At 52.5% G+C, this 13,419-nt stretch overlaps 2 protein-coding genes across 2 annotated transcripts; both read right to left on the reverse strand.

Moving 5' to 3' along the window:
- Positions 1-6,667: 6,667 nt before the first annotated feature.
- LOC112889591 (40S ribosomal protein S30-like) lies at positions 6,668-7,348 on the reverse strand. The gene is made up of 2 exons (XM_025956308.1): positions 7,214-7,348; positions 6,668-7,118 (listed from the first exon to the last, which is right to left on the reverse strand). The coding sequence occupies exons 1-2, from the start codon at positions 7,215-7,217 to the stop codon at positions 6,934-6,936; spliced, it is 189 nt and encodes a 62-aa protein (XP_025812093.1). The 5' UTR covers positions 7,218-7,348; the 3' UTR covers positions 6,668-6,933.
- A 3,458-nt stretch (positions 7,349-10,806) lies between these two features.
- On the reverse strand, positions 10,807-12,214 carry LOC112890952 (probable calcium-binding protein CML30). Its single transcript, XM_025957839.1, has 2 exons — positions 11,216-12,214; positions 10,807-11,115 (listed from the first exon to the last, which is right to left on the reverse strand). Exon 1 carries the CDS (start codon positions 11,951-11,953, stop codon positions 11,216-11,218), a length of 738 nt encoding a protein of 245 aa, XP_025813624.1. The 5' UTR covers positions 11,954-12,214; the 3' UTR covers positions 10,807-11,115.
- Positions 12,215-13,419: the final 1,205 nt, after the last annotated feature.

Below are 13,419 nucleotides of genomic sequence, written 5' to 3' on the forward strand. Positions count from 1 at the left end.
AGAGAAAAAAAATTAACTTCTTGGAGGAAGATAAACAGAAGAACATGAACGTACTTCTCAATACTCTGGGCATGAACATGAATTAACAAAGTAGAACTTCTTAGAGGGAAACCCCCCTTATCAAAAGAACATGTTAAACTGAAACACTGCTGGTTCCCCCGAAAAAAAGATGTAGAAGAAACATCAAGGCATGGAGGAAACCAAGCCATGGCAGGAGAGTACACATAGATCTTGCCTATTACCGAACTGGAGATTTTTTTTTTGAAGGAAAATACCGAACTGGAGATAGACAAGATACTACCTCTCCATCGATGCGTGTACCTTCCCATGCAAGAGGCAGAGCTTTATTCTCTCCGGGCACCGTGCATCTACAAGCGGCTAAAGAGTGCTCCACCGGCCGGGCATGCTGCGCAATTGGCCTCTCTCTGCAGTTTCCCACAGCTTTATTGAACTGCACGTGTTCATGCAAGTAGAAGGCGCATCCCTTTGCGGATGCAGTTCAAGAAAGCTGTGGAAGATCACAGAGGAGGCCATCTATCCAGTGCGAGAGGAAGAAGAAGCAACACTCACTGCTAGTGTCAAGTGGGTGGAGGAGGAAGAGGGGGAGAACAAGGGCTATTTATACAGGAGGAATGGTACGGTGGTGAGAGAAAGAAGAGGGGGTAACTAGTAAGAGCAAGAGCAGGCCGGGGTTTGATTGGGTTGGTGCGAGAGGCTAAGGACCCCAATCCCAAGAAGAATATAGAACCTGAACACTACTCCAAGCCAGCCACGCTCCGTGTGTGTGTGTGTGTGTGTGTGTGTGTGGACCCAGGAGGGAGACTTTTGGGGCAGATCAATCCAAGGAGCTTTGTTCATGGCAGGGGAGACAAAGGGAAAATTCTTTAATCCACACTTGTAGCAAGTGTACACCAGTGTGATTTACTGTTGGTGGTGGAAGCTTTGTGGTTCTTTTCACGCACAAAAACATGCCTGTTCTGCGGTTAGGGACGATGCCAAAAGCGGTGGAAAGACGGAGCTTTTTGTTCCAAATCCCCGGTGGTCGATCGATCGAGCAGCAGCAGCAGCGGCAAGTGGGATACAGTTCAGCTGCGCGGAGTGACCCGATCGACGGGACAGCGTCTCCACGGGCAATTCTGAAGCGAGATTTCTGCATGGGGCCTCGGCCGATCCTGCTGGGCCGGAGGGTCCGCGTGAGAAAGCTCCCTCCCTCCCGGAATGGCGGTGGCCTGGCTTGCCTTGTTCGTTTCCGGCGGCCGGAAGGAGTGTGGGGGTGGGTGGGTTGAGATTGAACGTTCAGCCTGTTTCCCGCGAAAGGTCGCGAGGAGACGCCCGCTGCCGGCCACATCGATCCTCCTCCTCGGGGATGCCAGCCTCAAAAGGAGCAGGCTCTTGGGGATCGGCCACCAACGCGATCGCGATCTTCATCTCGGTGTCCCCAGCCATTGACTCATCCTCTTAGCTTTTTTTTTTTTACGTTTAGCTTTGTGGCTCGTTTTGTTACAAACTGAAATCTGAAACAAACGGGCCTTTACATTATACTCCCTCCATTCCATGTTACTCCGACAGCTTAACATAGCTAATTGCAAGTCATTTTAGCCGTCTGAAACGTCAAGTGATCAAGGACGGAGATAGTAACTGGATTGTGAAAAAAATCCACAGCACAAAACTGTTATAATCCAAGCCTGCAAGGCAAAACAACGTGGGACTTTAGACCTTCTCCTTCTCCAATGGTGCCAAGTCAGCTAGTTTATAGAAGTAAAATATAATATTTTGTCTAGGTGAAAGAGAGAGAATGAGAGGAAAAAGAAGAGCTATCAAGATAGTCTCGTACATGTACTCTAAGAGTACGAGATAGTCTCATACACGTATTCCAAGAGCATGTGGGGCTGATACATAGTCCTATCTATATCTTAAGTTATGTACTATGAGTTAAACCGATAAAAAAATTATCTCTTATAGTATCTCTTGATTATTATGAGCTGGCAGTTGGCTCAATTTTGGAGGAGACCTTAGAGATGACGAGGGAACTGGCATCCGAGAAGCTGAATAGCTAGTTTCCGTGGCTCCTTGTGAATTCTGATACGCTCTCCCGGGTGGACCAGCTAGCGGCGAGAATAGAACGCGTGCGGACGCGCCGCGTCGGTCCAAGACCCCCTACCACCGGCGCCAACCGTGCTGCTGCCGCGCGCTCGGGGGCGCCGCCCCGCGAAACTTGGCTACTCTCGCGGCATCGATCAGAGCGGCGAGCTGGTACGCATGGCGCAAGTGCGCGAGCTTCTTCCCCATCCCCGTTCCGAGGCCGGTGGCAGCACGGTGTCAGAGCCGGCCGGGCGGCCTCGATCGGGAAGGCGGCGCGCGGACCGGGGTCTCCGGACGGAGGGCCGCGCGCGCCCGGATCAGACGCCGGCCGGCAGTATACTAGTCGTCGGTCAGGTGGCCTGTCAGCCTTGTCAGCTAACTTACGTTGTTTGGAAGCAAGTTAGCCTGACAGTCGTGTCAGGCCGCCGCCGTCGTGGTCCGTGCGTGCATGGCGGCTGACACGCAGCGTGTGCTTCCATGCCGCAGACTGCAGCAGAGGCGCCGTTTGTTTACTCCAACCCATCGCACGGGATCGACCAATTGAAGCGTGCCAGCTTAACCAGTTGATAAGTAGGAGTTTGCACCCGCGGTACACGGTACCACGGCGACGTGCAGCGCGTCCCGCGCACGGGCCACATGGGCTCGGCGCGCGGTGCTGCCCACCCAAAGTCCACGTGATGTGATTGGGCAACCGAAAAAGGGTTGTGGGGCGGGGGTCTCGCGTTTCGTCCGCGTCCGACGCGAGGGAGTCGTCAAGCGGCGCAGGGGAGATGGACTGGACGCACGCGCAGGGCAGCAGGGATCGCGGTGGGTGGGGGAGCAGGCGCGGCCGCTCGCGTCGCGCCGCGCCCCCGGCATGGGGCGCACGGGCGCCTGCTCCTCCGATCGGGGGCACACGGTCGCCGCGGGCGGGGAATCGGTGTGATCCCGGAACGTGTCCGCGGCGGCCAGGGCAGACCCCGATCCTGAGTGGTTTGTTTTTTCAATCACAACAGGCAACCAGAGAAGTCTGCCTGCATCGACGCGAAGGCGACCAAAGTCCTGGCCCGGCAAGTTTGACGTGCACAGTGGCCTAGTGTCCGCGCCTCAGGGTGTCATCGATGGCACCCGGGGCCGGCGCCTGTGGAGCAAGATTTGCTAGGAAGGATGGAAGAAATCGTCAAGAGTTTGCCCGTTGGGAGGGTGAGCGTGTACAAAGAATCATCGCGGCTTGTCCTCGAAAAGAATTTGTCGCGGCTCCATGCTGCTCGTGCAGAGGACAGAATACGGCTGGAACGTGGCCTAACGGAGAACGGGGCCAATGCATTCGCAGACCCAAATGAGCCCACTATCCGGCCCAATATGGCTGCTGCTGCTGCTGCTGCCGGCCCCGCTAGCGAGCGCAGGCGCAGGGCTTACACTGGAACGGTGGACAGTGGACACAGGGCCTAAAACTAGAGAGAAAATCGGAAGGTTACTAAACCGAATATTTATCTAACATTCAACAGAACGATTATTTTGAGCCTGAGGATTAGTATTCGCTATTCAGATATATGACGGCTCCAATAAACTACCGTGCTTACAGTACACTCGCAAGGGAAGTTTTGTGCCCGAAGGATTGTATTTAGATGTATGATGATAACTCGAGAAAGAATGGTGCTTTGAGCCTGTGTTACGCAGCAAATCCCAAGTTCCCCTATTTCAGTAGGGCAATAGAGCAAGGCTGCGTCAGTCTGATAAGGTAGAATTAAGGTTTTTTTTTTGAATTGACAGGGAAAGTTCCAGAAGAATTTAATAACAAGAGCATTGGCAAGTAAGAGCCTGTTTGGTCCAACTCTAGAAAAATAGCTCCAATCTACCGGCTCCACTCCACGAACTCTACTCTAGGATAAGAAGTTGTTCTATCTGTTTGGCTGGTTGGCTCACTCTAGCTCCAGAAAAGGAGGCTTAAGGAGGAATAGTCTTTTTTGCCTTTTTTTCTTTTTCTTTGACTAAGTATGTAAAATTCCTCTCACGCGTACTATACATATGTAAAATTATGCATGTAGTTGTATACTTGTATATATGGCAAGTATTTCTCAAGTATGGTACACGGCACGAAGCCACATACGATGGTCGACGATGAACGTGTGCGCATGGGCAGTGCCTTGATGCGGGCGTGCACGCGTGAATCGAGCGGCGGCGGCCACAATCACAGCTCAAAGGCTCCGACACCGCTCGTCGGATTGGAGCCACCGGCTCGTCGCAGATGAGGTCGCACAGGCCGCAGCCACCACCAGCGCGCCGTGCTCGCCCTCCCGCATCCCTTCCATGCTGACCGACCCGTCGTCCAGCTCGTGCACCACCAGACCGGACGCCGACGCAGCCCCCTCCAGCGCCGCCAAGATCTGCTCCACCGGAGCCGCCGACACGAACCGCACCACCGCCGGATGGTGGTGCTGCTGCTCCGAGCCGCCACCACTACTTGCAGCCTTGCTATCCTCGAACAAGTAGCCCGACAGGTCAAACCCCCTCGAGAAGGAGATAATGTCTAATGCGTTCAGACTCTACCGCAACCGGCTGCTCCCGCCAAGCCTGTTGGAAGGGAGATCATCTCATTGGGAATCCATTTTGCTCGACAGAGGAGGCTGCCGGTGAGTCTCCCTGAGCGCCGGCGCCCAAGGAAGAAGAAAGATGTAGGAAGAAAGGAAGGGGCGCGCCTCTCCATCTTTTTTTAGCAATCCGGTACGGTATGTTGCGTAACCAGTAGCAATGGTGGGTAATTTTACCCTAACTCGATAAGGATGTCAACTAGTGTTTTTGGAGCACTCTTTGAGAAGCTCCACGAAAAATATGGAATTGGTCCCCAACTCCAGATTTTTCCTAGAGTTCCTAGAGCTAGACGTGTTTAGCCTGGAGTTCATAGAGCGGAGCTAGGAAAGTTGGAGTGAAGCTCTCCTATACACGCCAACACCTATCTAAAAGTGAGCGAGTTAGCTGATTAACCTCCAGGACTCGAACTGGGAACTTACAAGCTTCAACAACTCCACGCAAAAGCAGCTTTCATTAGCACTGCAACCAAGTGCAAAGCTATTGTACCAACATACAAGACTCAAAAATAAACTTTATTGCTTAATTTCAACCGACAGATTCATGCCACCAAAAATTCAGTAAAACCCTGCTATTCATGATGCTGCTGACTGAAAAATGCAATGCATTGAGTACATGGACAAGCACCAAGTTAAGAGAAGGATTACAGAAAGGCATATGGAGTGACAAGGATACCTATAACAACCACCTTCACATTGATTGCGTTTCACACTACTTTAACTGCAAGAGCTAAATTTACAGTCTAGAACATAGTTTTTAGTCATTAAACAGTATAATTGGCCTCAGAACACAGATGGGTTAAGGACTATGTGCACAATGATCACTCCAAACTCAGACCAGAATGTTTGCAAAGCTACTTGAGCATGGTTATTTCCTTAATCAAGTGAGGAGTAATAAAAGTCAAGCGCGGCCCGCCACACCCTATGTGCACAATGATCACTCCAAACTCAGACCAGAATGTTTGCAAAGCTACTTGAGCATGGTTATTTCCTTAATCAAGTGAGGAGTAATAAAAGTCAAGCGCGGCCCGCCACACCCCCCCCCCCCCCCCCGCCGGCGGCCGCTTGGAGGCCCCCCCCCCCCCCGCCTGCTCCTCTAACAAATCAGAGTAAACACACTCACCTGGCTCTCCAACCAAACACAGAATGGAAAAGTTCTACTCTAGCGCACTCTCCAACCAAACAAAAAATGGAGCGGCTCCATTCTTCTTACCAAACGTAGAACGGAGCGGCTCCATTCTCAGAAATTGAAATGGAACCATTCCATTCAAGTTGGCTCCCCAACCAAACGGACCCTAAGAGCGAGACCTCAGATTCCAATAAGTTTGATCTACCAGACTCGAATTTCCCATAGCTTGTGCAGAAAGATGTTCATATTAAAATCATTTCCAAATTGGATGTTTGCAATGCTGCCATGCAGGACCCAGTATGGTGCTCAATTTCAAATGACTGTAGACAATTTCAAATGACTGTAGAGAAAGCTGGGGTCTTATGCCATTTATGATACAGCTGAGTGGATGGAATGCACAAGCAACAACCTAGACAAGAATACAGAGCCATGCGAGAACACAACTTAATTTCACAAACCCTACATTTCCAAATGCATTTCACACTAATAGACTGTCACATGTGTTTTTACACTCTAGAACAAGACTTCACCAGAACAATAGCATCAACAGTGGGAGGCACAGTATCACTATTACTGGGATTAGTTCAGAAGCATAGAACGATGTAGAAACTCATCTAAATTTCACACTGATTAACTGTCACGTGTAGTTTTTACACTCTAGAACAGGACTTCACTGGAACACTAGTTTCAAATGAATACTTACCTCAGTTCCACCATTACTGTTACTCGTACAAAAGTACAGAACGATGTGGAAAATGCAACATTTCATAATTAGATCAGGATGCTTCGAATATGCCTTAAACAAATGGCAATTTCTAATCAAAGGGAGGAATTATAAAAGTAATGCAATAGCAGGTAGCCCTGAACTGATAATTCCCCACAAAAAACCTTGACAGGGCACTTATTTGCAGCAGATACACATACCAAAACGCGCAACCACAAGCACAATAAAGTTATGGGCTCAGATCATCATATCTCAAAATCTTAAACGGGGTACACATACCATCTCAAGTTCCCATCTCATCATACGAACAACGAAACTGAAACTACAAAAGGTTCTTCCTTTGCTTGCACAACGAAACTACTACCGACAAGAGCATAATCATACTGAGAATGGAAAGGAGGAACCGGGGCGGGGCGAGCCGGCCGCGGCGCCTACTTCTCGGAGGAGTTGGGACCGCGCTTCTTGCCGAAGCCGACGACGGCGGTGACAAAGCGGCGGTTGTACTGCATCCTCTTGTGCGCGCGGCCGCGGGGCTTCTTCTTCTTGTCCTGCTTCGCCACCTTGGGCGTCTGGCCGCGGACCTTCCCGGCACGGGCCAACGATCCGTGCACCTTACCTGCGCAAAGCCACACGAAAACCCCGATCAGCGCGTCAGTGCGCGAGGAAGCAACAGCCGGAGAAGAGGGTGGGAGGGGAAGAGATGGTGGTTACCCATGGCTGAGGAAGCGGTGGCGCGGCGTCGGCGACGGAGGCGCGGAGGCTGGGAGATGCGGCGGCGGCTTTAGGGACGGAAGAGGAAACCCTAGCCGAGGGGGCTGGCTTTTATAGGCGTGAGTAATTTTTTGCGTGCGGGCGAGTGGGGCTGACTGGTGGACCGTGAGGAGATTAATGGGCCTTTCCATTCTGGGCCGTGAGGATATAGATGTATATGTTCGTGCAGATAAGTGTGGACCGGACCGTAAGGAGATATTGGACCTTAAAGTTTCTCTTAGTAGGCCTAGTTTCTTTGGGCTATATTATTTTAGTCGTATGGGCCTGCTGCATTCGGCCTACTTAGTTCAAGTGTACTGGCCCATTCCATCCATCTGAGCTTGCAGGAGTTTACCGGCGCCAAGGCTCTTGCACTGGTCGGCGACCCTGAATGGACAAAGTGACAGCAGATGGTTGTGCAGTTGTGGTGTGCGCCTGAACACGCAAAATTCAAGCTCAGCCACACTGAATCATCATCGGCAGCGAACTGAATTGCGCAACTGTTCTGCTCCTGACTGCAATAAACTGCCGTCCGAAACTTCTGCGTCTGAGTTCTGGCATTAGAGAAGCATGAACACTGAACTCTCGGTCTCATGGAATATAGCAAATCTTAATCCGATGAACTGTCAGACACTGCAACGAAGGAAGAGATCGGGCAATCGCTTGGCAATGCAGGTGCAGAGCTCGCTGCTGCTAACAGTCCGTTTCGATTGGATGGAAGGGCATCAACTAGTTCTGCTTGTAGACGGCGTCGTGCCTTCAGCATCCGCATCCGCCTGCGGCGCGAGCTTTTCCGGGCCCAGTGCTGCGCCGCTGCGTGCAGCCGCCGTGCCGTCGCCGCCGCCCCGCCATTGAAGGAGAGCGAGCGAGCACCGAGGTCACTTGCAGCTGCAGGCAGGGCACGTTCCACCGCGCCACGCCACCAAAACGGGACAGATAAACTCGAATCCAGGAGCGCAGAGGATCGATGCTACGGCAGCGGGCGGCCGACGGGAGATCGTCGAGAGCAGGGGAGACGACCTGCCCACCCGAAAGAGGAGGGCTTATTTGTAATTTACAGGGGTGTTTATGAAAAAAATGGATTGAAGTTTTTCATAGACCCCCCTAATCTGGATCGCGACTATTAATCGCGATCCGAATTAGGGGGTTTTATGAAACATATCGGATCGCGATAGGGGTAAAAATGTAAAGTACGTCTAGGCCACCGGCGTAGGTCGCGCCGGCTCCGGTGACCGCCGCCACCCGCGCGGCGCCGCCACCGCACGTCAACCGAAAGATCCTTCGGTCGCGCCGGCGCCGGCGCCGGCACCGTCCGCCCTTGCCGCAGCGCCACCGTGGACAGGATCTGCGAGGAGGAGCAGCCGCGGGGGGCGGGCGCAAGCAGTGGGACGGCCTGCGTGCTCCCTATTCCTCTGCTGCGCCTCCATGTCTCCATGGTCTTCCGTTATCCCGTCTCCCCGATTTCTCGCAAGTGTCTGACTGACTGCATTTTCGTGCTCTTTCTCTTTCAGACGAAGTGTCCTCCCATTGAGATGAGCAGTTAGGAAATCAGCAAAAAATGTCTGCACCCTGTTTGAGGCTTTCAGCATTCAGATTTCAGAGTGCGTCAGATAGCACTGGCTGCTCAGTGTTCACAATCTCCATCTGCGACGGATCGATCCATTCTCCCCTTCACATCAAAACAAACATGAAGCACCTGGCACTGGCAGGCTGTCAGGAACGCGTCGCCGTTCCACCAGAGATCACCAGCTTCCAACAAGGGGAAGCACAGTGGAGCTAGCATGATACGGACAGTCAGAGCATCAGCTGATTCGCCAAGATGGAGTTCCTCATTTCAGATGCCATGTCGATGTTCAGTTGTCCACTGCACATTAGTCTCAAAGACTCAAACTCTCATATGACAGACAGGAAGGAACTGGTAATCTGTGCGCACAGAACAGCTTGTCCCAGGAAGACATCACAAGCAGATGTCACCTGACAACATCTCCGCCCTCCATCTCCTCTCCAATCAACTGATGTCCCAACGATCTCCTCTCCATCTCTTCTCTTCTCTTCTTACCTTGACGCCTCAGGATGGGATCGAACCATGCCCCCCCTCCACTTGCCTCGGAATCCAGCGCCGCGTGCGGCGGAGATGCGCTCCTCTGTCCCCGCGCTACCATTCTGATGCGCCCATTTCGTGATTGATGCCGAGCACATGCCTTTGATGCTTCTCCTGCGTCGCACGCCCGTCGCGAATCTCGCTGTTCCTCCACGATGGCTTTCGGCTCTCTCAGTCTCAGAAAACGCTGCGGCAGTGAGCTGGGGCATTTGTTATTCAGGCTTACTCCATCCATCGCAAGGTTTATGGTAGCATAAATAAAGTTTGGTAGAAAGTCAGATCAGCTTAACATTGCCTAACACCAGTATCTGTCCAGACGTCATGCTAGTGAGTTTAACTAAGGAAGTGGTATGGAAAACCCTGCAATTTCTACCACATCACTGATCCATTTGTCAACCATGTAGGCACCGGCTAGTTACAAACAATGGACATGGAGCATCATGCGTCCAATTGCATCGTCCACGGTGTGCAACATGACAACGCTTCGGCTAATGACGCCACATGGACACCAAAGCAGTAACCAGCGGCTTCGATTGGTGTCATGAGCCTGTCATCTTCAGCCATGGACGGATTGTACTTACTGTGATCGCATGGCCCGGATCCAAGAACGGGTTCTTAAACTGTGCGGAGATCTGAAGATGGAGTAAAACAAGTTTCAGTGCCGTTACAAAATGCCATCTTCATTGACCTGGCGCTGTCTTAACGGGTCTGGGGTCAGAATGAGACAACGGTGAGGTTTCTGAAAATTGTAGTGTCGTTCTCCTCGCGCTTCGGTTTACTCTGTCTGACTTCTGATACTGGAAGGATAGCGTATGGAGCTTGCAAGTTGCAGGTACAAGCCAACTGCTGCATACTAAATATTCAGACGCCGGAGCAACAGCAATGCGCCAACCCCAACTGTGCAATTAGACCGTCAGTTTTCAAAAAAAAAAAAAAAGTTCTTTTCTTGGAATATTCATTCAGCAAAGGTTTAATTTCAGAAGCAAACCAAAGGAAATTTTTGCTCCACAGGAATTTCTTTACTGTCATTGAGAAGTTACTGCTTGGAAATTCAGGGCTTCTCTGACCAGGTAAAAGCAGCACCAGCACGTCAAAGACAACATCAAATCTTTGTCCGCTGAATTCGTCAAGGTAAAAACATCCCCACAGCACGAACTGGAACACGTATGAACTCACGCCACGAAAATCCACACGACCTGCTCAGTCTTTGGGTCTTCAGGAATGGTGCAAAAAAGACACGCCTTGTACCCAAAGGCAAGAACTTTCTCTGTGTTTTGTTACTTCATGAACAGGCAACCTTACAATACGCCAATACCAACCAGAACAGAGTTGAACTGTCAAAGTTTTTTTTTTTAAAATAAACTGTCAAAGTTTGGTCTCAGAAAGCATGGCACACAGAATTGTTCAATTGCACATCAGTAATTGCTTAAAAAAGGAACCTCGAACACAAACAGAGAATAAACAAAGTCATATTCGTTGGGATTTCCATTCATCCTGTTGTTCTTTTTCCACAGATCAACCTGACAGCGAGCAAGAACTAATATTTACATACATGTCTGATGCTTGTCAGTCAAAACAGTAACCAGAACTAAAAAGTAGTATGGAATAATTAGACCGAAAAGGAGGAGGAGGAGGAAGTGATCAAGATTCAAGAACAGGGGAGAAACACCGAGCAATAAGCTACTCCAGCTTCCAACTCCCCATAAACAAATACGAGCTCCTGGTGTTAATCGATCGCGCTTCTGCTACCAACCCGATGAATCTGTTCCGATCCAAGAACAAAATAACGTTACTTGCCTTTGCAAATAAATCCGCTCCAAGTTTTGGTTATACTCCGTGTTTGATCTGTGAAGAGGAGGAGCTTAGGCCTTGACGACGGTCATCATGCGCTTGAACTCCTCGAAGCTGACCATGCCGTCGCCGTCGCTGTCGACGAGGCGTATCATGTCGCGGCACTCGGCGACGGCGGGCCTGCCGGCGCCGGCGCGGCGCAGGCCGAGGGAGCCCAGCACGGTGCCGAGCTCCTCGGCGGAGATGAGCCCGTCCTTGTTGCCGTCGAAGACGTCGAACGCCTCCCGCAGGTCCCTCTCCTCCTCCTCCTCCTCCTCGGCCTCCTCTTCCTCCGCGTCCTCCACGGGCACCTCCCTTGCCGCGCCGAGAGCGGCGGCGGGGTGCTGGTGCTTCCTCTTCTTGGGTATGGAGTCGTAGAGCTCCCGGAACTCGTGGATGTCGATGAGCCCGTCGCTGTTGGCGTCGACGCGCGCCACCATGGCGGCGGCCTCGTCGGTGGACACGGCGATGCCGAGCCTCCGCAGCGACTCCTCCAGCTCGACCGCCGTGATGAAGCCGTCGCCGTCGTGGTCGAACGTGGAGAACACGATGCCCAGGTCCGCCTCCGGGTCGGGCCGCGCCTGCTTCCTCGCCCCCTCCCGCCGCGCCGCCTCCTCCCCCTCGCTGCCGTCCTTGCCGGCGTCTCCGCTCTTGGCGCCGCTCTTGACGTCGCCGCAATTCTTGGCGGCGGCGGCGGCGCGCGAGGAGGTGGTGAGGGAGAAGAGGGCGCAGAGGCCGCCGAGGAGGAAAAGCAGGAGCAGAGGCGCCATGGGGGGAGGATGCTTTGCTTGCGCTTGCGCCTTGGGGTCTCTCCGCGCGCGTGCGAGTGTGTGTGAACGGGAGGGAGATCTGGAGGCTGTAGGAGGAAAGACGGAGGGGCGGCTGGTGGAGTCGGAGTATATGTGGGCAGGAGAGCAGGAGGCGCCGACGACGGCGGGCGGAGCGTGGTCGTGGAGGAGGTGGAGGTGGTGCCTGCCGCGGGAGGAGGCAGTTGCGCTGCCGATCGTGCGGTGACCTGGTGGATCGTGGGTGGTTAAGATCCATTTCCTTTTAAAACTAAAAGAAGTTTGCACTTGCACCCCTCACCAGATCCGATACTGCAAATGGAACTTTACATAATTGTGCGTGGGTACGCTGCAGAGATGGTACGGTATCACGGACAAGGGGTCAGAGGCCTCGACAGCATTTCGGGGATGTCCATGGGCGCGTGCGTAAAAAGTGCATCACGGGCTGGAGCGGCCGCAGGATGGTATTAAAAGAGGAGGGGGGCGTGATGGCGACGGTGGTGATGTGGTGGAAGCGCGTCGGGCGCCACCGAAAACCGCGTGAAGCCCCGCCCCCGCCGCGCCGTAAACAAAGTACACGCCGGACGGGTGGACGGGGCCCTGCTGCACGGCTGCACGGGGCCCGGCCTCCTGCAGCGCAGGCACGCGACGCACCCAGCCGCATAATTCGCAGGCCGGTTTTTAAAAGGTTAGGTAGATATATGCTATTATAATTGTTCTAATTTATTAATCCACCGTTACAATTCGTTATATTGGAATCCTATCATTACAATTCTATGTCTTTTCAAAATGCATCCTTACTTACCCCTTTATATCTTTCTAAAAAAATTTGGACCAAAATGCCCCGGTTTTCTCCTACCTCTCATCCCCTCTCTCCTTCCTTTTCATGGCGACCGGCTCTTCATAGCAGAAGGCTTCTTCTTCTCGACCTCCTCCCAAGCTATGCAGTCAACTTCTTCTCAACTTCCTCCCCTTTCCTCCTCTGCTGACGCCGAAACCCCTCATCCCCTCCTCTACCGCCGCCGATTCCTCTCCTCCTCCCCTCCCTTTCTCTACCACCGGCGCCTCCTCCCCTCCCCTCCACAGTGCGGAGGCACGGAGCAGGGAGACATCACGGCGCGGGCGCGGCCTCGCGAGCGCAGTACGCGCGTGGCACGGAGCATGGACGGCAGCGAGCTTAGCTTCTCTTTGCTCGTCGGCTGCCATGGAGAGAGGAAGGAAAGAGAGGATGAGAGGAGGAGGAAGAAGACCGGAAGCATTTTTGTCTAAAAGTTTTAGAAACGTGTCGAAGAGGTAAATGATGGTGTGTTTCAAAGAGTTGTAGAATTGTAATAGTATAATTTTAATATAACCAATTGTAATAGCAAATCTCGAACGTGCATCCAATTAACCGTTTTAAAAAACCCTGCGGCGACAAACGGTCGGGCGCGCCCGCGGCCACCGGCGCCAAC

The sequence above is a fragment of the Panicum hallii genome, chromosome 4 (genome assembly GCF_002211085.1).
Source record: "Panicum hallii strain FIL2 chromosome 4, PHallii_v3.1, whole genome shotgun sequence".
NCBI lineage: Eukaryota > Viridiplantae > Streptophyta > Magnoliopsida > Poales > Poaceae > Panicum > Panicum hallii.

Excerpts from the sequence above, each read along its gene's own strand:
- LOC112890952 (XM_025957839.1), bottom strand. The coding sequence starts at position 11,953 with ATGGCGCCTCTGCTCCTGCTTTTCCTCCTCGGCGGCCTCTGCGCCCTC.